Raw genomic sequence first — 26,775 nt, forward strand, 5'->3', positions numbered from 1 at the left:
AAATTACAATGTTTGACTTCCAAATATTAATGTCCTCTTGAAGCGACACTTACCTTTCTGGAAATTTTGCGCTTCTCTTTGTTTAGGTTAAAATGCTGTTAATAAGTTGATGGCACAGTAAATTGAATTCCACCAGAAATACAAATTCATAATTATACCATTCTCATGTGGTTCTAAGAAAACTCCAACCAATCATTGCATTCAGGACGCTCGATCAATCATTGCAGATTGGTCGAGCGTCCTGTCTGTCTTCCCCATGTGGGGGCCCAAAACTCTGGGGTTGCATTTGAGTGTGCAGGACAGGTAATGTTATGTTTAGTTTGCTAGTAGTAGTAGTAGTAGTACTCTTCTCTTGGCATGTTACGCTCGCTCACTCTCCTCTTCCATGTATCTAACATTACCTTGCCAACTCGGCACCTACATCTATCATAGACGTAATGAGGACGTAATGGAGGAGGGGGGAGTAGGCCTTTGGAGGGAGGTGGAGTTGCAGGAGGAGAGGGATGGGATTTTGGAGGGAGGCAGGAGTTGTGGATGTTCAGTTTTTTTAAGTGCTGTGTGAAATGCAAGAAAGGTAAGAGTTGCTTTAAGGGCAACAGGTGATCTCTGTCCCAAGAAAAGCTTTTCCTCCATCACAAAGACGTATGATTAAACACACATCACTGTCTCACTGCCGTATCCTGCTGATGCTGCTTGTTACAACACAGTAACAACAACAACATGATGTTATACAAAATGTCAATATACTGAGTCAAAACATGAGTCAATGAATGAAATATTACCAAACCCCCAGCTCCTATGGGTGCGACTGCTCAGCCACTTGCTGCTTTTTCCAGCTTCATTGTGCACTGCTTATCATTATGGAGTGTGTCCTCTGTCATCAGCATCAATCAAACTCTGGTTTCTGAAGTCCGATGTGCTGATCTGAACTCTGAGGCTCCACCAGAACTGTTGGTTTTTAGCTAAACATACAGTTATCCTTGTTTCTTCCACTTTGTTTCTTTTCTCGCTAACTCGTCAGAATAAATCCACGCATGTAGCTGGTGTTTAGTGAAAGTGTACACAAACAAACGATGAACACTTTAAGAAACAAAGAAACAAACTATTCTAAACATGAGCTCCGGCCTCGTGTGGATAACAGCGCTGACAATGGGTATGGCTCCGGCCGCAAAATGACAGGGGAGTTTAAACCCAGAAGCCACACTCAGGAGGTTATTTACTTGGAAGTCACTCAGATGTCAGGACAGCTGTTGTAGTGTGTTGTGTTGTTGTGTGTAGTTTTGCTGTAAAAAGATCTAAGTGCAACGAAAAAAAAAGGGGGAGTAGTCTGCGACGCTCTGTCCTTCTGTTGAAGGTTTCTCACACTCCCTCTCATTCCACCAGCTCACACTGTGTCTTCCTTGTATACCGGTGAATTAGGATCTGCTAGTGCTGCTTTATAAGACAGTTTGTTGCCATGGCGTCAAATGCCAGCCACATGTTGGAGGCTGCCTTGGAGCAAATGGATGACATTATTGCTGGTAAGAGATTTTGTTTCATTATCAGACCTTCAATAGACTGGCTAGGTTGCAATTGCAGGCCTCCGTACAGCCGGCGCTGCCCACGTGATTCTCACATACACATACAGTAAGCAGGAAAAAACATTCTTGGGATTTTTAAAATTGTGACGGATGAGTTATGAACAAGAACTAGAGAAGAAAAGAGTAAGTGAAGCCTTTGCTGAAAACAAGACATCAGTTTGTTTCCTCTGGAGGTTTGAAATAGAAGTAAGCAGGTTTTTGATATATGGGTTCTTCTCTGTAATCTTTCTCCTCTATATTCTTCAGTCAGGCGCACACTCAATTTGATGCTTTTGTTTTTTCATAGCTTCTCTTGGAGCTTGTAAATCTCACTTTGCACTAATTGTATACAGTAAGTTACTTTCAAGTGTCTTCCCTGCTGTATTTTCTAGCAGAGGTGATACATTTCAGTCAGCGCTGTTTGTCACAACCTCAGCAGTCTGTTAGGGTCAAAAGACAATGCCCAATAACAGAGGTAGCAATCCAACCATTAGCACACTCTAACGACAACTAATAATCAATCAGTGTCTGAAAATACACACATTACAAACTCATATGAAAAGTACTTTCTGCAACTTCCACACGATGATTACAGTAACCTGTAAGCTCAACTTCTAATTTGTGGATTTCAGAACCCACAGTGCACAGCCATTTGATGCTGTTTATGTCCAGTGAGTCACATTGGAGCACAATAGCGCCCTCAGGAGCCCATTTTAGGAACTACTGTGCTGCAGCCTGCTAGTCACCTCTGTATGTGTTGTGTACTGATGCCCAAGAAATGAGGATCATCAAATGTCCTCAGGTACTTCTCCTGTTGTTCTTTCCTTTAGGCAAAATGGGTGAAGGGCTGTTCGGTGCTCTTATGCATTCAGGCGGCCAGGATTGCCAAACCTCAGTGTGCACCTCACAGTTGCCCGTTGCCCCACTCCAGGACCCCTCCCTCAAGGCTCTCCAGCTGACCGAGGCCCTCAGGGCAGTTCTGGAAGGGCAGGGGAGTGATGAAGAACAGGACTCTCTCAGGAAACAAGTCTCCACTGAAACAGCACACGTTATATTAAAATGGCTGGAGAGAGATGAGGTGAGTGCGGTGTCACTAACATCTGCATGCCCCCAACGCTCAAACAGGGGTGGATGATAACAGCGTTATGTAACACACAGTATGCAAATCCTGTACCCAATCTGAAATATGCAAATCCAATTCATGAGAAAGGGTTGTGTTGGAAAATTGTGCAAAGGCGTATACGACCACAGTCTACTACATTCTACTACTCCATGTGTACATGGGTTTTATTAGGGTCTTTGATCCTGGTCATCAACATCTGGAGGGCTTTTTCCTGTGCTAAGAAGTAGAGAGCTGGAAGCTGGATCTATTGCAAACTGCACCGGTAATGAGATCCAGAGCTCCTGTTTCAAGTACAAGCATTTGGCTCCCCCTTTCACTCCCTTTATTTCCTTCACTCTTACTCCCTGGCTCTACTCCTGTCCTCCCTTTTCTGCAAACAGTTGTTTGTTTGTCTGGTCCAGGTCGGCCACCAGCAGTAATTACCTACTTCTGCTCAACTTTAATATCATACTGTCAACTTTACACTCATGCTCTCCTCCAGTCTCCACCTCCTCCTCCTCCTCCTCCTGCCTCGTCTTTACTGACTTCTTGCTCCGCACCACATCTGACAAGCATGTGCTGCAGAAAGTTTCCTCTCCCCCGTGCCCCTTTAGGAAGCCCAGCAAAATTAGCTCGACCGTGAGGTACTTCAGACAGAGCGAGACGGGGGTAGAGACAGACAGAGAGAGGTACGGGAGAAGGAAAAGGGAGGACAGGAAAAGATGAGAGATCAGATGGTGCAGCAGAAATGCAGCAGAAAACAGTGAAGCAGTTTGAGTGTGCTTGAGAGAGAAAGCAGGAGAAAGCAAAAAAAAAAGGGGGAGTTAGAAAGAAAGAGGTAGAAAAAAGTGAAGAGAAGAAAGAGAGGGAGTACAGCCAACTGGCATAGTTTGAGTTATTCGCCTCAGCTCTAAAAGTCTCAGGCTGCCCAGACTCCAAACCACACGGACCAAGGTCCTCTATGCTCTCTCTACAACTGCAATATGGAGGGTCTGTAAAAGCAGGAGAGCTGAATTCAGGGAGCACAGTTAAGAGTCACTGCTTTGTCTTGCTGTGGATTTGGTATCTGTTCATCCTCCTTGATGCTTTATAGCAGTGGCTCAATTCTGTTAGTAACTAAGAGCCAGACCTACGGTACAATGGGCCTGCAGAATGGAGTATGATATTGACTTCTACAAACACTTTGCCTGGCTTAGGAAGGTAAGACGTTCTGCACTTGCATGTCTGCTCTTCGTACTGCACTACAAGTTGCACAAAGGATAATGGTTGTTTATTTTGGTTTTGCAGTGTTGTTGCTTTTACAACATAATTATGGTTGCCATGGTAGATAATTTGGGAGGAAGACATGTTTTGCTTGTGAGTTAAAGAGGTGTCCTGCAGAATGGACTGCAAAGAGAAGCAGCTAACTTGTGCAGAGTCCCCACACCTTCTTAAACATCAAATTCAAGGACTTTTCAATGATTTTCCAGGCCCGCTTGCCTCAAAGTCAAGAAGCCAACACAGCATAGTTTGCGACACAGGCCAGGGTTAATTACCGTTCTAACACTGAGAATTTTATAATGAGAATTAGCAGGTTTTACAGATGCTCACAAACAACAATTAACAAGCGACAGAGGTTTGGATGTGTGAACACTTCTCAGTGGTGCCATGCTACTGTGATGGCAGACAGTGTAAAAAAAAAACCCTTCAGTTTCTATTCCTACACAAACGTATTATTTCAAGCCCTTTTGATGAGCCACATCTTCTTCCAAAAACTTCTGAGGCCCTGATTTTTTCTCTCTAATTCCCAAACTTTTGAGGGTTTCAAGAACCCTGCTTTTAAACATTACCAGCAGCAGCTGTTGTTTGATTACAGAAATACTGCATGTCTTGCTTTCTGTGTCTGAAACAACATTTTTGATTTTACTTAACAGAGCAACAAGCACCTTGGTGAGGTGTGAGTTATTTCTCCAAATTACCGAAGAATATTTTTTTCAATTAAAGCTGAAATTAAATATTTTGGCAGAATAGTTAAAATGTCTTTAAATAGATCAGCATATGGGTGAAATGTTGAATACGAGCCTGCCAAACTGTTCACAAGGTTAAAGTGTTAAAGTGAGGTAAAAGAAGAATGGATGTGCATATCAGCGGAGGCCATTTCCTGCCACTTCAGCCTATAGGGAGTCTTTGGACAGCACATACCATCTTGCTGCCATTAAGAAGGCATTAGTCCTCACTGCCTCCATTAGCTTATGATTCTTACTGAATGTTAAAGCCATAGAGGAAGCATGCATGTACCTGTCAGTCACTGAGCCTTGGGTTCATGATGTATCAAGGACATGCTCCCTATTACCCAACATATATTACCTACACATGGAAACTGTTGATTTTTTTTTTTCCAGTACTCAGGATATGACTAATCTTCATCATATTGAATGGAGATACGTTATGTCTTTGGTTAAAACTGTAGCTGGTAACTTTTATTAAAAAAAGAAAAAATAGCTTCATGGTCATATTTGCTGAAACCTGTGCTATATTCACACACAACTATATGAGGTGGATGATTTGGGGAAAAAATCATATTCCCCTGCCTACTCTATTGCCTTGTAGCCCCTCTTGTGGCTTCACCGCATGTGTACAAAAACAGCCAATCAGATTTGAGGAGTCTCTGCGGTCAAACTGTCAAACTAGGCAGCACTAATATGAAGATAATACATTTTTTGAAATAGTAAATAATTAAGTTTAAAACATGTTTCAAGTCGAATACACAAGGTACTCTGCAGGAAACACAGATACAAAATGTGAAAAGATAAAACACTGAACAATGACATAAATAAAACACCTGTACTTTGTAATGCTATACAATACCACAGCTCTGTAATTACATCTTCTTTCTTGCAGTGAAACCACACCAAAAACTACAGCTCAAAAAATCTGTTGAGTGTCATCAACACCTCACAGGGGCCAACACTAATTACAACTGTAAAGTTTCACAAAGAAAGCCTGAGCTATTATTTTGGACTAATTTGCAATGCACTGTATGTGGATTTTTTAAATTATTATTATGGTCGCAAGAGTTGAACTCTTGCAGAGCAGGGCAGCTCGTGAGACATAAACCTCACAGGAGATTATTCACATTATTACAGTCTAAGTGGTGAAGTACTTGTGTGTTCCCCATGATTTTGGAAACAAAAGAAAGTTTGGATTATTGCATGTCTGTAGTTAGGAGGAGCTGGATAGGTTTGGATTTTAATTTGGCTGGAAAAAGAGTTTGGAAATAATTAGGCACACAGATAAAACTCAGGGAGCTGTTCACAATTTAAAGCAAGCTTGAGTCTGCTGGCCTTGAACACTGAAGTAAGAAAAATGCCACGGATGAGAGGAGGAGCTGTGTGGGACACAAATGTTATTGATCACAAACAGTTAAGTGAAAGGATATCTGAAGTATTACTGCAAGTATGCATACTGTACATTCTGTTCACACTGGCTAAAACACATGTATCTCGTGTTTTTAAAGCCTGATGCAAAGAGCATATTAAAGGCTTAATGGTATTTTAAAATTATTGCAAACCACTTGTTGGCTCTGGATGATGGACGCTGGTCTACATAATGTTTCCATGATTGTGGTTGAAAGCCTGGATTTCTGAGAAATTTGAGCCCATTTGGTTGCACTTTGCTTTCCTTGCACACTGATGGCTCTGAAAGATCCCTGACTGCACAGGCAGCCCTGAGCTCAGCCCTTCAGCCTGCAATATTTTTTTTCCACTAATCAGCCAGTATAAAATGTTAAAATTTTTAATGCTGGATTAGGACCTGTAAACCACTTACAGACTTTTCCACACTGAGAGTTCTGTGTGTACGTGTCTAAAGCTGTAACCTCATTGAAGAAAAGCAAATGTGACCCACTGGGCAGCTGTCCTGTATTAACAGCATACTTACTGAACTTAATAGCTGACCTTTATTTTGAAGGTAAATCTCCACTCGTCTGGCAATAGTGAGTCCTACCAGGAGCGCTTATCACGTCTGGAGGGAGACAAAGAGTCACTAATTCTGCAGGTGAGATTAGTCACTCCGAATGTAGAGAACAATGTGACCTCTGTCTGTCTCTTTCTGGGTAAGAGTTATATCACTGGTTCCCAACCTGGAGGTCCTGACCCCTATTAGGGATTGCCAAAGCTTCACAAGGGGGTCGTGAGGCCTTCTTGATTTTAAGGGGTGAAAGAAAACTTTTTTCTACATATATAGCAGGACTTAATCTCAGCATTTCATTCACTTCTGCCTATTCACAGCACCTTCGCTCTGCTGGACAGCCTTATCCTGCATTAAAAAAGTACACTGTCAAAAATCAAAGGGCTTGTAGAACAATGGCCCAAGCATCAGGGGATGTAACATCCCGGTCTGACTCCAAAGTGGTCGAAATTCGGCGCTTGGGCAGTGACTTGCAGTGTCAGACATTGACCAAAAAAAGCCATCCTTTAATGTCAGCAGGTCACCTTTATAGTATATACACTCAACGGTGTTAGGGGAAACGTGGCGGGACAAGATTGAAAGTTAAGGCGGTGAAAGTCCCAGTAGGGCAGGTGGGAGGTGTTATGGATGGGTCCAACATACACTGACTTTCACCCGGGAGAGCGGTGCTTGCGTCTCTTCAGATTACAAAACCAAACCCTGTGGTTTTCTTCCTAAACACCACATGCATTTGTTGTTAAAGGAAAAAAACATCATTTTGCGTAGTGCGTCTACTTTGACTGTATGTAAATGGTAAATTTCTTGTGAAAACGGAAGCGTATTTTGTTAGAAGACAATGTTATAGCCGTTATAGTTTAGTGGTGAAACGTGGTGGGACAAGAACGAAAGTTAAGGCGGCAAAAGTCCAACTTTCACCTGGGAGAGTGGTGTTTGAGTCCCGCAAGATTCTAAAGCCGAACCCTGCTCTTTTTTCCTAAACCTAACCATTTGTTTTTGTTGCCTAAACTTTACCATGTGCATTTGTTGTTGGAGGGGAAAAAAAACATCTGTTTTCATTGTTGTACTGACATGGTGCATTTACTTTGAAAGAGACTGTATGTAAACGGTAAATTTCCTGTGAAAACGGAAGTTTATTTTTTGAAAGAAGACAATGCATGTAACTTGACACGGCATTCGAGAACGTCAACAACCGACACGCCCAGGGTACCTTTCACGTCGTCTCTGGATGTGGAAGGTCCATGACCCAACGTCGATATGTTAGGAGGTTGGAGTGAGAATGTGTTCAATGTAAACACTGAATTTGTCAAAAAAGAAGCCTACTAAGTATGATTGTTAACTTTTTAAAGAATATATACAAAACAGACAGAGAACTGTATAAAAAGTTCCTAAAAATACCAAGAAAACTCTTCTCTGATACAACATTCACTGGAAATGATCTGCTCAGAATTCATCTAAAGGGTTCGTTTTACACAAATTGCTTTCACTATTTAGGTTAACTGTACAGTTTATCAGTTGTTCTGTACTGTTAATGTTATGGATTTAATATAAATATCCATAACATATGTCACTTAGTCAGGGGTTGCAGTTCACTCAGTGATAGAAAAGGACTCCCTTAAGGGAAATGGCTGGGAACCACTGATTTATATGACCTTAAAAAAGCTTTTAACCTAAACTAACCTTTCAGCAGGATATTAGTGTGCTCACATAAAAGAGGACATATGACACCCTGCTGTTAGAGGGAACTGCTTCTATACAGTTCCCATATCATGTAACACTGTTAGAGAAGAGAGACAAGGAAAGGAAGGGCAAAGGTAGATCAGAGTATTATGTTGTAAATGTTGCGTAATGGCTGTATTTCGTTTGCATGGGTGCAGCAGCAACAGTTATAAAGCTGGGTTTGGTGCTGTTACAACACCAGAATGTCTTGTTTTGTGTGAAGTCTTTGTCTGTATATGCATGTGTGTAGGTGTGTGTAGTTATGAGACTGCTGAACAAGTGCTTATCTCAGACAGGTTGAGGCTAGCACCATCGTGTGCTGTAGTGTGTAGGTGTGTGTGTGAGTGAACAGGTGCCCTGTTTGTGTCTTTAAGGCCTCGTATAAAGCATTCCTTTAGAAAATCCGCTCCACTTGGCTGGTCCGACTGGCCTTTTAGCATGTGATTAGCCATTATGTGGCCTTAATAGTTTTTCTCTGCAGATTTACATTTAACCCGCGTTCTGCTGACATTGCCGGAGTCACTCGAGTGTTGCGAGCACCTACCGAGGCACAAAGGATCATTCATTTCTTTTCAAAGGAAACGATTGCGCTGTTTGATCTGGCACAGATGTCGACATTTTATTGAGCACGGCAATTAAATGTAAATAGCTGATATTAATGCGTACTGTGAGAAAGTAAAAGAGAGGATCTGAGGCCTAAAGAATTTTGCTGAGCCTAGGCTATGCGAGAAGGAGTCAAACTAAATGATGGCAAAACAGTTTGATTGTCATGTTTAGGTATAGAAAAATAACTCTTATCTGTGCTAATTGTTTATCCACACACACAAATACACACAGGTGAGCGTGCTGACGGACCAGGTGGAAGCTCAGGGAGCCAAGATCAGCGATCTGCAGAGTTCTCTGGTGGAGCATCAGCACAAACTCAACTCCACAGAGGAGATGCTACAGCAGGTACGCAGCTTTTCAGACCCTGTCAAAACATCTTACAACGGGCCTTCTCAACAAATGCTTGATGGACCAAAATCAGGAAACTCTGACTTCCATGGAGAGACATTCAGAACTTTTATATCAATATTCTTCTTCCATTTAATAAGATGTGACAGAGCCCCAGACTGCCCATCCATCTTATAAATATGACTCCTCTGGAGATCCGATCTCTCTTCATAAACTGTGGACTGTAACTCAGGATGAGTTCTGCCTCCTGGGAGCAAATTCCTTGCGAAGATTCCAGGGTTTCTGGCTGAATATTACCCTGACAACCAAAATATTTAGGACCTTCAGACTCATTCCACGGCACTGTCTCAGAGTGTTTATGCAGGGCCAGACTGGTCTGTCTGGGCAGGTGATTACAGCGTTAGCCACACCCCCAACCTGTAACAACCATGACCCTGCTTGCTCACACACACACACACACACACACACACACACACACACACACACACACACACTCACACGCGCACAGAGAGAGAGGAGAAAGGGACAAATGAGTAAGAGAGAAACAGCTGAAAAAAGGTGGAGAGATGGGAGGGAGAAAGAATAGGGGTGGTGCTCGAATAAGACTCCGAAGTGTGTGTGTGCAACTCTCAGTTATTTGCTTTAGACTTGAAATCTACAACAGAGACTCTGCTTTAAATTACAAAGGACACTGAACTGAATGGATGTATGACACTGTAACCTACTGAAACTACAAGACACTCGAAACCATTTCATCCATGAGGGAGAAACACTTACTCTTCCTTTGCTGCAGGCAGATCCTGGAGTAAGATGAACCAGGTATTACACAGAATCAACGCACCTCATTCTCATAATGCTGCTCTTGTTAAATTTCCACCAAACTCGACTGCTTCAACCTATTTTGACGACTTTTACGAGTGCCAGGAATGTGTCGTTTAACTATCTGATGAGTTGTGAACTTAATGCTCTCAGTGTCTACTTCTATGCTCTGTGCTGCATGTGAGCAGTGTATCAAAGGGCAGCCAGGGCTGGTTTCTTGGAGACATGGTCATTATGAGGCTTTGGACCTGAGCCGTAAATCTCTTCCTAGTGACAAAGCTCTAATATTTTCCATGTGTACACTTGAGAAGAAGCCCAGATATTTTTTCCAAAGCCAGAGTTTTAAATGGATGTATCCATATGTACTGTTTGCTTTCCTCCGACGCTCATTTCTGGACTCTAAGTGATTTAGCACCTGCTTGACATCAACTAAATTAGTAATACATCTGCCCACATAGTAGTGGCTTAACTCTCAAGGCTGACAGCCATTTACAGGACAGATAGTGACAGAACTGTGCAGCAAACCTATAGTCTCCCTAAACAGCAGGTTTGATTGGCAGCAGTTCACAGTGACGGGAAAATGCACCTGTCAAAGTTATTTTAATGTTCTTTCTGTGAATGTTTCGCATGCTTCTGGTATCGTTCTCTCTCACACTCTCTCTCTCCCCTCCTCTGCTGTGTACTTTGAGTGAGCTGTGAAATAGGCATTATAAATAGTGGTCATGGGTTGTGTATATTTAGCAGCTCAAACAGCGTCTGAAACCAGTGGGTTTGTCTGAGGGGACGGTCATTACAGAAGTGGAAGCTTGCTGTGCCTCATACTTAATGTTGCCTTTGTTCAGTGAGTACTGAGCAGTGTGTATCATTGAAGGGATTATGTACTCGTGTTTGTTTGTGTGTACCTGTGTGTCTGTTTGTGTTGCCTCACGCTGTTGCTGTATGTTGTTGATGACAGGAGCTCCTGCATAGGACGTCACTGGAGAGCCAGAAGCTGAATCTTATGGGGGAGGTGTCCTACCTGAAACTGAAGCTGGCAGACATGGAGGGAAAACAGGGCCATGGGGCTGAACGGCAGCATAAAGCAGAGGTAGGGCTTCTCATAGAGCCAAATATGCTTTTTCTTGTGGTATTTTATTTCAAGTATACAGTACAATCTGTAGGTATGGTTGTGTTGTTTGTCAGAACTTACTGAAAGCTAGTATGTATCCATCAAAAAGAGGGTGCCATGTTGAGCAATGCCAGTTGGACTTAATTTATTTGCTTTAGTTGCAAACATTAAGTTTGTGAATGCCTAACATCCACATGACCTTACAGTTTGTTTCACCGCGGACTGTTTACAAGGAGGAACTACTTTAGCTAAAATCCACAGGAACTTCTGTTTCACTTTAGTCCTTGGAAACTTGAACCTAACCCTGCCAGGAATGACGAGGGTACACACAAAAATCTGCCTTGTGTTCTGATGGATCTAACCTTGAAGTCAGCTGCTGATTTTATGGAAGATCATAAACACTTTCTGGACGGATGGAAGGGGAACATTCACCCGAACCCTGGCTGGTTGTTCCTGGGCAAAGCCCACAGGAAAAAAGTCTCCGAGGGGTTTAAATTTTTTGTCAGTTTCAACTGAATCATGTATTTGCTTAACAACCATGTGTTAGGTTACCGGCAGACGTCCCTGGGCATTCAGTGACCATATGAATTGGGGAAAGGGGAAGCAGGGAAAGCAGCAGGCAGGATACAGTAATGTATGTAGTTACTGTCAAAACAGTGCTGGTCAAAGAGCCTTTGTGTCCTCAGGTTAAAAGAGTTTCAGCATAGCGGAGCTGGCATGATGGATGGTGGGCCAAATATGAGTGTGTGTAGGCTTCAGCCCAGAGAATTTTGTTCTTGGTGGTGGGTAAAGGTTGACATGGCCATTCTGAAAAAAGGACCTCCTTCCTAATTGGAAGCATAAGACCGTAAACTTTTGACATCTTTAAACTACATGAAAAGAGAAAATAAATTTATTTATGCTTGACTATTTTTAGGTTTTTCAATTGCATTTCTACACAGAAAGAAACAGCGTACTGTACATGTGATTTAGTGGACGGCAATGTTTCAGCACTTCTTAATCCTGCTTTCATCATGTGCACAAGCACAACTTTCCCCACAACAGCTGTTTAGACTTAAGGAGAAAAGGAAAAAATCTGCTATGAACACTTTACTGGCCTCCCACGTGCTGCCTCTACTACACAAACATGTCCACACAAATGCATGTTTGGGCGTGTGCACACACACCCACACACACACACACACACATATAACAACTGAAAGCCTCCTTGCTGTGGAGCCAGTAAGCTCACAGTTAAATTTAGCCGTGCAGGCTCTCCGTATCATCTGTCATATCCGCTGTACCGGACCCCAAGTGAGACTTCCTCTGTCCACAGTCCGGGCATAGCTCGGCTGCTGTTTACACTCTTTTTGAAGGAACATGGGCATAGATCACCTCTAAAGGATGGCAAACCTGCTCACCTCTCTTTCAATCGACCAGTGCAACCTACCTACACTAAATATGCCGTAACAGTATTGTTCTGGTCAAAGCAAGGGCTCAGGCTCATGAACGAATACAAAATAATGTGTTTACCTAGACCAGATGAGATTGTGTGTCTGTGTATGTGCACCAGCCAAGGATTTGTGTTTCTCTGGCTCAGCATATGTTCGTACACAGGCTCAAGACCAAATCTACACTTCCTCAGGATTTAAAATATCAGATTATGTTGACACGAGGCAGGAAAAACAGATCTGAAACATCACTTCTGTAAAACGATGTACTCGCACACAGACATAGTATTTCCTCTTGTCTTTCTAAGCATTCCTCTCAATTCTTTTTTCCCCCCACTGCATCTGTCAGACTGTAGTGAATTTCATTAGCGAGCTGCAGGAGCAGATGTGTAGGTTTCAGAAGGAGATCAATAGCAAGATCCAGGAGAAAAAGGCCTTGGAGATCCCAGCTGATGGCAGCTCTCCAGTGGCGTGCCCCACCGAGTCCACTGAGGGCGAGGGCCCAAACCCCGGGCCAGCCTGTGATGGGACCTCGGGGGTGATACACAAAGTAGAAGAGGTTCCAGATGGGCCTGATGGGAACACGCACGGCCTGGAAGAGGGTAGCTCAGATGCAGAGCAGCAGTACCACTGCGGAGAAGAAAGTGTAGGCACAGCCTGCGTGCATGACTTGTAATGTTGTGTACAGCATGGGTTGTCTCACTTCAGTGTGCATGTGTGAGATCCTCAGCTCCAAAAATGAAACAAGCACTCACTAAAAACTCATCAGTGTGTGACGCAACTCATAGCTGCATTACATGTCGTGCACACACAGCTAAATGTCCTGATATGTTGTGTTTCAGGGCTTACTGAAAGAGCTCAGGATCCTCAAGGACAAAGTGGAGCACCTGGAGGATCAGAAGATACAGTACGAGAAGAAACTCAAAGCAACAAAGGTAAAAAGAAAGTTCCGATTTTCATGGTGTCTAGACATTGCAGTACACCATCAGTGCCCAAATTCCACTGCTAACTGTCCACTCAACTTTCCTAAACGCTCTCCAAACCGATGTCCCTGCCAGTTCAGTGAGTCACTCCGTTTTGCACATTTACCTATGTTTTCATAAGACGTCTGAGAACTATTTCACCTTCTATTTTAAAGTCCTGTAGAAATAGATTTAATGATGGCCTAGTCCCCTTTTTTAATGCCCTACTTGTGTATGTTGGCATGATCCCATGGCATTAACTTCTTAGGCTTTTTTTTTTTTTTTTTTTGGAGCGGCTTTACTTGCTCTCGCCCTTCGATAAATATATTATCTTTCCTATTATTTCATCATCTCACCCTCTGTCTTTCTTGCTGTCCTTCCCTTGTGGTACAATTATCTGTCTGTGTATTATATTATTATCATATTTCATTGTGCTGCTCTGCCGGCCCACTCAAACAGTAGTTTGAGTTTGCTATTTCATTCATGTGAGTGTTGCCCGACATTTTTTAAAAGGTTGAAATTATCCACATACCTCCATCATTCTGGTAGTTCTGTGAATCTGCATCTGCAGTTCGTTATTTTTTGCTTCCATTAACTATCCCATTGGCATCTTTACTTTAACTGAATGCTTACAAAATGAACAAATATTACACTTCACATTACTTCTTGAGCTTTGGTGTCTGGTAGCAGATCGTTAGCCCGAATCAAAATAGGAAAACTCCAATGCACACAGGAGTAACTGGCTACAGATGATGATACACAGATACTGAGCTATATAAAATGCTTTCATGTGAGCGTTTATGTCTCTTACTCTACCTTTTTAAACAAACCACTGGGGAGTAATGTTTTGATGAAGTAAAACAGGGAGTATATGAGGCAAAAAAAGTGTATTTTTCCACCTTCCTCTTTCTTCTACACAACACACACGCAGAACACACTGGCAGACACATCAGCCTGAATCTAACTTTACTGCCATCTGCTTTTTCCTTTCTGAAACTTACTTCAAAACACACTATAAACTCCAAACAGTAGTGGCCTAATATTAAGCGCTCTAAAATTCAAAGAGGCATTTGTTGTGGGGTTATATGTATAGGTAGTGGTGGGAAAAGACTGTATCTTCCAAAATTTGAGTTTCAAGTGGGCACATGTGCGGGGACTGTATGTAAATGTCTTGTTTTGTGTGAGTGTGAAGGAGCTTTTAGCTGTGTGTGTTTAAACAGACCTATGTTGGCACAACCTGCATGTCCTTCCTGTTAAGTTTCCTCACTGTGTGGCACCCACAGGCAGAGATCAGCAGCCTTCAGCAGCTCCTGCTCAGTAAGAACGCTGAGATCGAGAGCTTGCACACTCAGCTGCTGGCCAGGCCCTCCATATCCCCCGAGAGCTCGGAGAGAGGTAAGCAAAGCACCCGGCCTCGAGCCCAACGACCCACCTGCCAACAGCAGCCTCTCATTCTTGACAGAGTCGCCCAGCCTGATGGGTGACACAGTTAATGACTCCTTTTTGCATTCATTAACTTGCAGTAACAGCTGTGGGAAAAGTCTGTCTTTGGCCCCTTATTAAACTGTCTCATCACGGGTCTCTGTGTCTCTGTCTCTCTCAGAGGAGATGTACAGGAAGAGGCTAAACACCAAATGTAAGCCTGAACCGTACTTAATGAAAATCACTGCAAACCCATGGGCCATGTCTACTTTTTGATCTTTCATTTATTTCCTTACTCCAGACATGTCTCTTTATTTCATTATCTTTTGTTTCCTTCTGCTCGGAGGGGCAGCTTTGACAATCACCGACTGGTTTCCAAAAATGACTTGATGCACTATCTCTCTCGCCTTTGGCTTTTTTCATTACATTTATGCTGTCATGGATTCCTGAGAGCATAAAGTCTTGTTTGTTCTTAATTTTGTCTGTCATAGATAAACACATCTCTGGGGCACTTGCCGAGTATAATCACTGTCACTCACCAGTAATGCTGCCTATGTGCCTGCAATAGTTACAAAGGAGGTGTCTACGGACTTGGGGCCCAAATATGTAAAAGCTGACATGGCTAAAGCTATGACTGGTAGATTAAAAAAAGGGCTTGGGTGAATCTAAATATACATGGTTCGGATGGCACTCTGGTGGGGAATAAATCTACAACATGCTAGCATGTGTTTTTGCCTTTCCCTTCTGTCTAAATAACCACATGTCACTGTGTGTCCATACCAAACGCTAATTTATACGCCATGAGCAGCTGCCTATACAGATTAATAATCAGTGTGGGCTTTCTCTTTATAGACCAGGAGCTGCAGAGGCTTAGGAGTGGAATGAAATCACTGGTGGCTGCCAATGATGAAAAGGTAAGTTACCAGTGATCTGGAAACCTCTCCTTACTCCTCCTGGTCAACACAGCTGTATGTGATTATGCAGCACAGAGCAGCGTGTGTGTTGTCATCAGTTTACTACAATGTCAAGTGTCTCACTGGCCTGCGTGAAGAATTGCAATCATCATGCAGTTTAAAAGGTTAGAAGGTAACCACTTTTAGATGTTGTCATTTCTCCGAGGCGCCGCCCCTCCGAACATTTATAGTACAGAGGGGCTTTTGTATTCTCCCTCCCAGAGAATCTTGGACCTTAAAGACTCACAGACACAGGCCTACATGTGGCACACTACTGAAGACACACACGTCCACACACCCCAAGGCGAGCCATTTCAGGCAAAGCCACACTTAAGTAGGCCTCGACCTGCCAAGCCTAATTTTGGAGTGAGCTGCATTAAGAGAACCATGACAAAACCAGGCATGGGCACCACTTCAAAAAACACACACACTGCACGCAGCTGGTTACCACAACTGAGATTTCCAGCCAGGCTTGTGTCAGTCCCCTCCCTATCCACTGCTTTGATGTAAAGGCCATATGGTGAAAGAGGGGCGTTTGTGTGGTGTTATGGTCAGTAAGTGAGTGAAGCCGACAGTCCATATGTGTGTTTCCTAACCTTAGATAAACATCTTAACTGGGTTTCCTCTCTCTGTTGTCTTCAGGACAGACGTATTGAGGAGCTCACTCTCCTCCTGAATCAGTGCCGGCAGTTCAGAGAGGTCAATCACACCACGAGACAAGGTAAACAGCTGATTCACTTCCCTTGTGTCATTTGTATTACATTAGCAACAAATGTCTGAGCACAATAAAAGCCACCACACTTCCCTGCTTGGCAGAAACACAAGCCAATGCTCGATTTGAGAGAAGGCATTTCTTCTCTTTGTTACTATAGCTCCATCTGCTGTCCGTTCATTGTCAAATGGAAGGACCCCGTCATGCAGCAGTGAGGAAGAAGAGCATGCACTGATGAAGAATGGTGACACCAGCAGTGCAAAATCTGTGGATGTAAAGTCTGAAGTGAGTGCAAACAATATCAGCGACTCCTTAAAGTTTTTTGTTTCCATGAACATGATTTTGATTTTTTTTTTTTTTTTTTTTTACCCATCGCAGGTTTCCACAAGCAGCTCCTCCTCTTCCCAACAGACATCTCTATCATCAGCCCAGAAGGACGGTGACTCCAGGTAGTGAAGCAGCTTTCCATCAATGGACGACTCCAATATGTCTTAGTTGGATTTTACTGAGACTGTCGTGTTTTATCTTCACAGAACAGAGCCGCAGACTTTATCAAGTAGCATGAGTGACTTGACAAATGGATCTTTACAGAAGGTAGTTTGTTATCATCATATAGATCTAACATGCCAGCACTTTGTCATTTCTGTTTCAATGTATATAATCAACCCAGAATGTTTCTAATGTTTTTTTAAATCCATTTTTCTACTGTATATACCAGCTATTGTACCGTCTCTTACATGATTGGTGCTTGAGAGAACTTTGAGACTTTGCTCATTTGTACAGTACACAGCTCTGTACATATTAGGGATGTGTGTGATTAGTCAACTAGTCGATTCATCCTTTGAAACTTGGCGCGACATCACTTTTCTTGTGCTGCTTTCAGACGTGTTTCACAAGTATTTCAACCTTTGAACTCTGAGCTAAGTGTTGCAATTTCTTTTGCAAACATGGGGGAAAAGCAAATGAGCAACTTGGTAAGAAATGTCCCACAAATTGCAAGAAAAATAATAGATTCAGAAAAATACTTTTTAAAAATTAGGGGGAAAAATTTTTTAAAAAAAGCTAAGAAAAAACTCTATTCATAATAGTTAACATTACATTTTAAAATTCTGTTACAGATTTTATAGAATTAATTATGAACACTTTTTCCAGGTCATTTCCTTGTTTGCTTGTTTTTAACTTTATTTCTTTTTTTTAGGTTTTACTAATTTTTTAATTTTCCTTTTCTACTAATTTCTTGCAAATGTTTTGGGTCATGTCTTCCTTTGTTGCCCATTGCCTGCTTCCCATGTTTTTGAAAGAAATCAAGCCAATTTGCTCAGGTTTTAAGGAGTTAAATGCTGCCTGCTATCCTCGCTTGTCGGCACCAGAAATACTAGTCGGTTAAACTTATAATTAAAATCATTATTATCCTATGTGACTGTGTTCACTAAATGAAAATGTCGTTTTTAATAATCAGGCACATTTCCTCAAGATTTACTTTCCTAAAAAATGTGGTTATTAGTAAATGTCATTCGTTAACTGTAACTTAACTTGTCAGGTTTTTTAGGATAATGTGCAATGTTCACATGTAAAGTCCCACACAATTCAGCTGAGTTTAAAATCCAATATGGTTAAAGAAAAATGTGATAAACAATTTCCAACAATATTAACCTGATAGACTCATGCTGAATTTGGACTGTTTTCTTAGTGTTTTCTCTGGTCTAAGTTTAGACTATCGTTTAAATGTTAAAAAAAACCATTGGTCGTTAGGACCATCCCTAGCACATAAATTTACATTTACTGTCTTTTCTATTTGTGTCTGTGTGTGGTTTATCCAGAGTGGTCTGGATGACACCAGAAGTCAGACGCTGCCTGTGAATGCCTCTCTGTCAGAGCAGAATGGGAGCAGAGACAGCAGTGAAATCCAGAGTCAAAGGTCCCCAGATGGGAGCGAAGATGGAGATTCCAGCCAAAGTAAATGCAGACATATTAACTCATGCTTTACATGGTTATGAATTGTGTGCAGTGATAATCCCTGATGTAGGATCAGACTTCCTTTTTCCTGTGGAATAGTCTCGAGGCCAGTTATTCCCATGAGCCAGCGGCAGTATTCATATTTGGAGCAAACCACTCTCCTTCAACCAGACGACAGCTCTACCTTTGATCACGTCTAATTGCAGAGGCTCCTGACAGAGCAGATGGATCATAGGATAGACTTTCTTACCAAACACACCCTCTCTCGCTCTGATTGACCACACTCATCTCAGCTCCACCCTTCCTCAGCTTCACTGACCAGTTTTAACTTGAGCCACACCCTGATTTCTCTCTGCTGCGCTCTGCTGTGGAGCGCTGACTGACTGCGGCCTGTATCATAAACATCACACCTTGTAAAATTTAGCTTAAAACCCTTCATTTTTCACAGGGCATTAACCGATAAATTATTTGCTGAACTCAATGGTCTGTAACCTGCGCTCCATCACCTTAATATAGTACTATGAAAAGGCGGCCACCACACATGCGCTACTCAGCTCTTAATGTTCTGTTTGGTGTGCAAAAAAGAATAAAAGTGCCTTTACTACTTTCTACTTAGTCATCAAGATTTTGTCTTTAACAAGGCCTCAATCACAGGAAACTATAAATTTAGACAGTTTTTAGTGAGGCTATGTCTGCTCTAACTATCACAAGTACACTGCCGCACGTGCGTCTAGGAAGTGTTGCATCTACGTAGCTCTTCACATACAATTGAAAACATATTTATACTTAGTCACATTACACTGACTGTGGTTTTTGTAACCTCTTACAGGAAAGTTGGAGAAAGTTGATGACAGCACTTCAAGCGATAATTCCCCCGTTCACTCTGGAGCAAACACAGAGCCCGGCCAACGAGCTGTGGGCTCACCAGAATACATGAAGAATAACAGGAGCTTCAAGAGACTCTGGGGAAAGTGAGTGTGGGAGGGTACACTGATGCATCAACAATGTGCCAACACAAATGACAGTAAAGTAGAGCAATAAGGGCCAAAGTAGATGTATGAATATGTACAGTAAGTCTAAATAACATGTGGTTTACACAGAATATGTTCTATTCTGATCAGCCACAGCATTAATACCACTGACAGGTGAGGTGAATAACTTTGATCATCTCATTACAATCCAATGTTCTGCTGGGAAATCTTGGGCCCTGGCATTCATGTGGATGCCACTTGACACGCTCCACCCACCCAAACACTGTTGCAGACCAATTCTCACCCTCATGGACTGATCCCAATCTAATCGAACATCTATGGAACACGCCAGTACCCCAGAGCCAAGTTCGATCCACTGTGGAGTCTCCTTGGTTTGGACTTGGCTCTGACCTGTAGAGGCATGGATACAAAACCTCTGGGGGCGCGTTGGTGATGGATCCTTTAAGTCCTGTGGGTTGCGAGGTGGTGTACCTGCACATCCCACGGATGTTCGATAGGATTGGATCTGGCAAATTTGGAGGCCAGGTTGATGGCTTGAGCTCTTTGTCATGTTCCTCGGGGCAATTCTGAGCAGTTTTTGCGGTGTGGCATGGTGCATTGTCCTGCTGGGGGGCGGCACTGTCATCAGGGATGCTGCTGCCAAGAGGGGGGTTACTTGGTCTGCAATAGCGTTTGGCTAGGAGGAGTGTGTCAGGTGATATCTACATGAATGCCAGGACCCAAGATTCTTGCAGAAAATGGTGTTATCACAAGCTGATCAATATTATTCCGTTTACCTGAGAGCTGTGAGCGGTTTTAATGTTGTGGCAATGCGCAGGTTTATGGGATATAAAGAGAGGAAAATATAGAGGGATTTTTAATTAAGAAATAATTTAAACACATATTAAATTATCCTTGTACTATGTCACTACCCCTACTATAGAATTACCGTAATTACACAATTACACAAAACTAAATTAATGAATATGATGAAAAACAATTTTCAATTATCACCATTGTCTCACATCTTATTATTTTTACATATCAACAATGACATTAATATATACCGATTGTGTCAAATCTATTATCATTTTACTTTGAAAATGAAAGCAGCTTCTAGCATGTTTACTCTCACCCGTACAGACTTCGAAGAACCCAATCTGGAGGGCTCCAGGCAGCAGATCCAGATGGCGGTCAGTTTAAAAGAGGGGGACTGCGTGCGACAGCAGGACCCAGACTGACCAGGACCCCTGAGTCCTTTAACCCTACACGGTAAAGCTCAATGTGCCTCTGCCTGACGTGGTATACAACACTCCTATTTTAAGTGTTAAAGGGTTTTGTGTCAGCTAGGTAACTGTCATACTCTGTTGTTATGTATAATCTAGTCTGGTCTTCCTGCCTCATCATCCACTTACACTATTTCCCTAAAATACCTAAATAAAGAGTAGCTTAAGGGCTTGTTTTTTTTTTACCGTGGCACTTTCTACCTTACAAGTATGCTGTGATTGAAGAATTAAGGTGACTATTCTGAAGAAATAAATGATCTGATTTGTGCTTTTTTTCCCAGTGATATGAATATTCCATTCAGCCAGTGGACCAAGGAGCAGGTGTGTGGCTGGCTAGAGGACTACGGACTGGGCCAGTATGTCAACCTCACCAGACAGTGGGTTGAAAGTGGACAGACACTGCTGTCAGCCACACCTCAGGACTTTGAGAAGGTAAATAAAACGTTTAGTGATTTAAGTATAAGATCAAAGAAAGAAAATAAAAATGGATAAATCGGAAATGTAAAAAGGTTTATTAGCTGAATTAAACTGCATGGCATGTGAGTAAACCAATAATTATTCTGCAAAGTTTAGCTTTGCTGTAACAAACAGTCCTCTCTGACCACAGGAGATGGGTATGAAGAATCCACTGCACAGGAAAAAGCTGCAGCTTGCTCTGAAGGCGTTCACCACCAAAGTTGTAGAGAAATCGGCAGAGCTGGACCACATCTGGGTCACCCGTAAGACTCTTTCTACATGGAATATTTCGAACCTCTCACTCTGCGTGCTCTGATTTGAATATGATCTACAAATAGAGAGTGGGACTTCTTGTGAAACGAGCCCAACAAAGACATGTAATGTGTGAGATGTAAATATATTCAAAAAATGCAAATATAGTCAGTATTCAAAACCAGGAACTGCAAGCTATTTTTACTGAGCAGTTACTGTGAACATGTTTTGGCAGCTGATGATACTTAATTTAACACTCCAAAGTTTAGTGAGTGAAGTGAGTTAATGTCTGATTTCTGTACCCATTTAGGCTGGCTGGATGATATTGGTTTGCCTCAGTATAAAGACCACTTCCATGAAGCTCGAGTGGATGGTCGAATGATACAGTACCTCACAGTGGTAAGACTTAACCCAACATGCACTCTAACACTTGCTATTAGGTAGAGACCTGCAAATATATTTATTTAAATAAGCAGTGTGTAGGATCTAGTGGCATCTAGTGGTGAGAACTGCAGGTTGCAACCAGCTAAAAATTCTTCTGTGTGTCAAACATGAACTCCTGGGAAGAATCCCTTCTCTTCCCTCTTCTCCTCGGAAAAAATCAAACCCGGTGCTTAAACCGGTAAAAAAAACCCTGAATATAGTAGTTTTGTGTGACAAATCAGTGCCTCTCTGATGCTGTTCCAGTCATCGCAGACAGGCCGCTAACCTAGCATCTAATGTGTGCTCACTTTCTTTCTCTGATAACTTAAGATTCAGTTGTTCAGGAGGTTTTTATTAGGAGCTGAATTATCTGCAGAGGTCTCCTCCTCTCCAAATCAAACACACCCAGTGATTTAAACTGGCAAAAACACTGAAATAAGCAGTTTCACATCAAAAAAAATAAGTGTTTTTCCAACACTGCTTATCATTGGAGGGGCGGCTAACCATGGTTGCCGATGCTCAAATGGCCCTATCTAGAGTGAATGTTTGGTTTGTTTGTTCTGGACTACTGTAGAAACATGGCAGTGCAACATGTCAGACTCCTCACAGAAGAAAGAAAACATACTCATATTGTATTACATTTCTGACAGTATATCCCCCTAAATCCTACACACTGGACCTTTAAACTTCAGACATGATTAAAAAACATTAAACAATGACATGAATTTGTTTAATTTCTATAAACTTAACTGATTTTCTCCTGTTGTTCACTCAGAATGACCTCTTGACTCTGAAGGTCACCAGCCAGCTTCATCATCTCAGTATTAAATGTGCCATCCATGTTCTTCACGCCAACAAGTTCAACCCCAACTGCCTTCGACGTAGGCCAGGGGAAGAGGTAAGCTAAGATGGAAACAAGAGTTGAAGTTGTGGATTGTGTCTGTATTGTATTATGTAGCACTTGTTCTTTCTGTTTTGTGTTTTTCCATGTGTAAATTTAACAGGTGTTATTGCATCTGATGCCCACAAGATGGCGACAGATGTTAAACGCTTTCAAACAGAGCATTTTCTCTGCCTCTGTTTAAGCTTCATTTTGCCCACTTCTTGTGTATTTTAGAAGAAGAGAAAAAACATTTAGGTGTGAGAGGGTATAGGTATAGGAGGATATAATGCTGATTAATTTTAATTATTATTATTGTTAATTTCTTCAGAAACAGCCCTCTCCCTCGGAGGTGGTGCAGTGGTCAAACCATCGCGTGATGGAGTGGCTGAGAGCAGTGGATCTGGCTGAATATGCTCCTAATCTACGGGGCAGCGGCGTTCATGGTGGGCTGATTGTGAGTATTGTAGATCTTAAGCTTCCCTGCAAGTCATACCAGAATTACATGCCTACGTTACAGTCCTGGAGACTTACATTTGTTACTACTACTTTGTTTCTCTTCCGTAGATCCTGGAGCCTCGCTTCAGCTCAGAGACTTTGGCCCTGCTGTTAAATATTCCTCCACAGAAGACTTTGCTCCGGCGCCACCTCGCCACTGCCTTCTCTGCCCTAGTGGGGAATCAGGCCACGCAGGAGAAGCGAGAGTATGGCAATGCCACAGGCCATGTGCCTCTCACTACCACTGCTAAAGTAAAGGTAAGAATATAAGGATCAAATGTTCTGTCATTGTTGTAGTGTTAATCTCAGTGATTTATTAAGAGGTTCAACTGTTTTTATGTTTGCAGCCAAAGAAGCTGGGCTTCACCCAATTCAGTCACCTCAGAAAGAGGAGACCTGATGAATCTGCGGACTATATCTGCCCAATAGACAGTGGAACGCTGACAGTGAATGGGGTGTCTCGCTTGCCCCCTGCAGCACTCAGGGGCCTCAGCCCCACCTTGAACAGACCGACTGAGAAGCAGGAGCATGTGGGCGTAAAAGCTCAGGCTAACGGCCCAAAACACAGCCCTCCCCTCGCACTCACTAAGTGACTTTGTGAATCAGATGCAGAAATGTACCCAAGATGAATCCATGTGGTGATTTGCTGGACGGGCTGCAATAATGCTGTGTTAAGCACGTGATGTTAATTGTTGTTAATGTATTTTTAACCAGATGTTGCTCAAACAATATTCATCTGAAATGGTGATTAATGGTGACATTGTGTTTCATGAAAGCTGCTCTTTGCATTCCTTATACAGTTGGATTCCAAAGCTTATACTTTGCTTTAAATCAATGCATTTTACTGACCATTTTGTATCTTAGCCTTCTGCAGATTTAGTTAGAATATTGACGACCTTTATTGTTATATGTTTGGATTGACTGCACATTATAATAATTTACCCCAGTTACTTTAAGAATGTCTCTGATCCATCCTGTATGACCGACCAAAAGAAGCCAAGAAACCCCAAATTAAATCACTTTATTTCTTGATGGTAAACTTCCTTTTCTGCACCTTCAAATAAGGTTCGTCTGTATACCTTAGGATTCTGCTACTCAAATGATATCTTGTTTCATATGAACATTGTGAATATTCAGTAATATAATAAACATCAGTTCAACAGTTTGTCTTCTTGTCTTTCTTTGAGACCATCAAAGCAAATGCTTTGCTGCCATCTGGTGCTCACATGATCTCTGTCTCTGAAGCCCAGTTATAGCATATAGGACTTGTGTGAGTAACTGCTGTAGTTTTCAAAGTTTAGGTTGAAATTTAAAATGATTTTTTTAGTTTGTTTTACTTTGGATTAGGATTGCTTAAGTATATTTCTTTACAGTCACAGCAACTCTACTTCCTGAGGATGGATCTTAGGATCTTAACAAGGCAGTTGAAGCGAGACTGGCCACTACTGGTGAAAAATTAAAAATGCAAGGATGATTGGCACCATCCTGCTGTACAGGAGGTTTGGTTTGTTCCAGCCCTGATTCTTCAAAGCTGTCAAGCCTGACCTTAACATAGCTGACAAGACTGAAATAGAATCTGTCTCGATGTGGTTGGGGACTTACTAAAAATACGTGAATCAAATAAAATGGTCCTCTTGTTGGTGAATGTTTATTTAAATTTGGGTTTTTTTTTACACAATTTAAGAGTCTGTGTTCAATGACCAAAAATGTGAAACATTGCCAACTTCACCAAAACATAATCTGGTGTTTAGGAGCATTGCCGGCTGGTCTGTTGTGTGAGGCCTCAGGACAACCCTCACATAATCCAGCCCAACCAAATTATAGCTAAAGAAAAAGAAAACTACTTCAACTTCTTCCACAAAAACAAAACAAAACAAACTTCAGGGCTATTTGGCTTAAACAGACAGTTCACAATGGCAAACTATCTGACCACTGTGACAGATCGGAAACTGAGAAAGATACTGACTATGTACAGACTCAGTGATCACAGCCTGGACATAGAGACTGATAGACCTGACTGCCTACAGAAGACAGGCTGTGTCAGGTCTGTCCTCAGAGACAGGTGGAGACAGAGCAACATTTACTGCTACAATGTAGCACATATGAAAAACAATGTTCTTTGCAAAAATTAAATGTAAACTCCAAGATTTTGATTCACTCTCTGACCAGACTAAAATGCAACATCTACTTGAAGAAAATAGTGTCAGCGCCATGGATGCAGTAAAACATGTCAGTGCATGTCACAGCCTAGGAGACAACCAACACAACATATAGTTCATCCCCTCACAGATCACACTCTGCCTTTTTTTATTTACCCCTTCACTCAATTACTTTTTTTTCTTTAACATTTATGTCTACGATTAGGAAATAATACCTTGTTGTTAATTGTTCCTGTCTTAAATTGTAATTGTGCTTTGGCAACATATAAGAAACTGAATATAGATCGTGATCCAGTGAATGTTATCAACACCCCAAAAGATGTTCTATGGTTTGAGTATATACACTAATCAAAATGATGTAATACAAAAACAGCTTTAATTAAAGTACAATGTAAATACTATATCTGTGCCTCTGCATTTTGTAATTACAGAAGTATATTGCTGCCACACCAGGAAAAAAGATAATGGGTCAGTATTACGTTACAACGTGAAAAGTTTATTGTTCTAACAAGAAGTTTTTCACATTATAACATATTTTCACGTTTAAACGTGATAATTTATATTGTAAGAACGTGAAAAGTTGCATGTTATAACGTGCTAATTTATATTGTAAAAACATGAAAAGTTTCACGTCATAACATGATAATTTATAGTGTACGAACGTGAAAAGTTTCACCTCATAACGTGATAAGATATTAAAAGTTCCACATTACAATGCAATATTTGGTCTCGGGAGGAGGTGCGCCCATATACTCCGGTTGTGATTTGACACTTGGCTATTTGCAATGAACAGGCATCAACATAGTCCAAAACACACATAATATGAACCTATATTGTTATAACGTGAAACTTTTCATGTTTTTACAATATAAATGATCATGTTTTAACATGAAACTATATTGTTATAACGTGAAAAACAACAAACCAATAAACCTTTCATGTTATAACGTAATACTGATCCATTATTTTTTTCCTGATGTGGCAGCAATACGCTTCTGTACTTAATAAGTAAAAAAGTCAGGGAAATAATTATGACAACTACATGCCCTGTTGTGCTGAACTGCATTTCTAAATTTCAAACTAAAGAATTTTCCCCATAAGTTTAACAAACCAAATAAAAGATCTCTGGATTGCCATCCTTTAAACTTGAAATTCTTGTATGGAGCAAAGAGAAAGCCCTGAAAGGACATTATAAGCAGAGTAAAGTGG

General features: G+C 41.7%; 1 protein-coding gene across 8 annotated transcripts; it reads left to right on the plus strand.

The window, feature by feature from the left end:
• Positions 1–1,386: 1,386 nt before the first annotated feature.
• Positions 1,387–24,572, plus strand: ppfibp2a (PPFIA binding protein 2a). Of its 8 annotated transcripts, XM_049565183.1 has the most exons (24): positions 1,387–1,520; positions 2,390–2,637; positions 6,610–6,696; positions 9,163–9,276; positions 11,054–11,185; positions 12,986–13,282; positions 13,479–13,571; positions 14,882–14,993; positions 15,202–15,234; positions 15,873–15,934; positions 16,616–16,694; positions 16,846–16,970; positions 17,064–17,134; positions 17,219–17,279; positions 18,506–18,641; positions 19,471–19,612; positions 20,756–20,884; positions 21,180–21,330; positions 21,506–21,617; positions 21,917–22,005; positions 22,805–22,927; positions 23,241–23,366; positions 23,477–23,665; positions 23,755–24,572. In XM_049565183.1, the coding sequence occupies exons 1-24, from the start codon at positions 1,457–1,459 to the stop codon at positions 23,998–24,000; spliced, it is 3,021 nt and encodes a 1,006-aa protein (XP_049421140.1). In that variant the 5' UTR covers positions 1,387–1,456; the 3' UTR covers positions 24,001–24,572. The 8 variants fall into 8 exon arrangements, with proteins under 8 accessions (XP_049421140.1, XP_049421147.1, XP_049421170.1 ...); XM_049565190.1 differs by lacking the exon at positions 15,202–15,234; XM_049565213.1 differs by lacking the exon at positions 12,986–13,282.
• Positions 24,573–26,775: the final 2,203 nt, after the last annotated feature.

Source organism: Epinephelus fuscoguttatus, linkage group LG2 (genome assembly GCF_011397635.1).
Source record: "Epinephelus fuscoguttatus linkage group LG2, E.fuscoguttatus.final_Chr_v1".
Lineage (NCBI taxonomy): Eukaryota > Metazoa > Chordata > Actinopteri > Perciformes > Serranidae > Epinephelus > Epinephelus fuscoguttatus.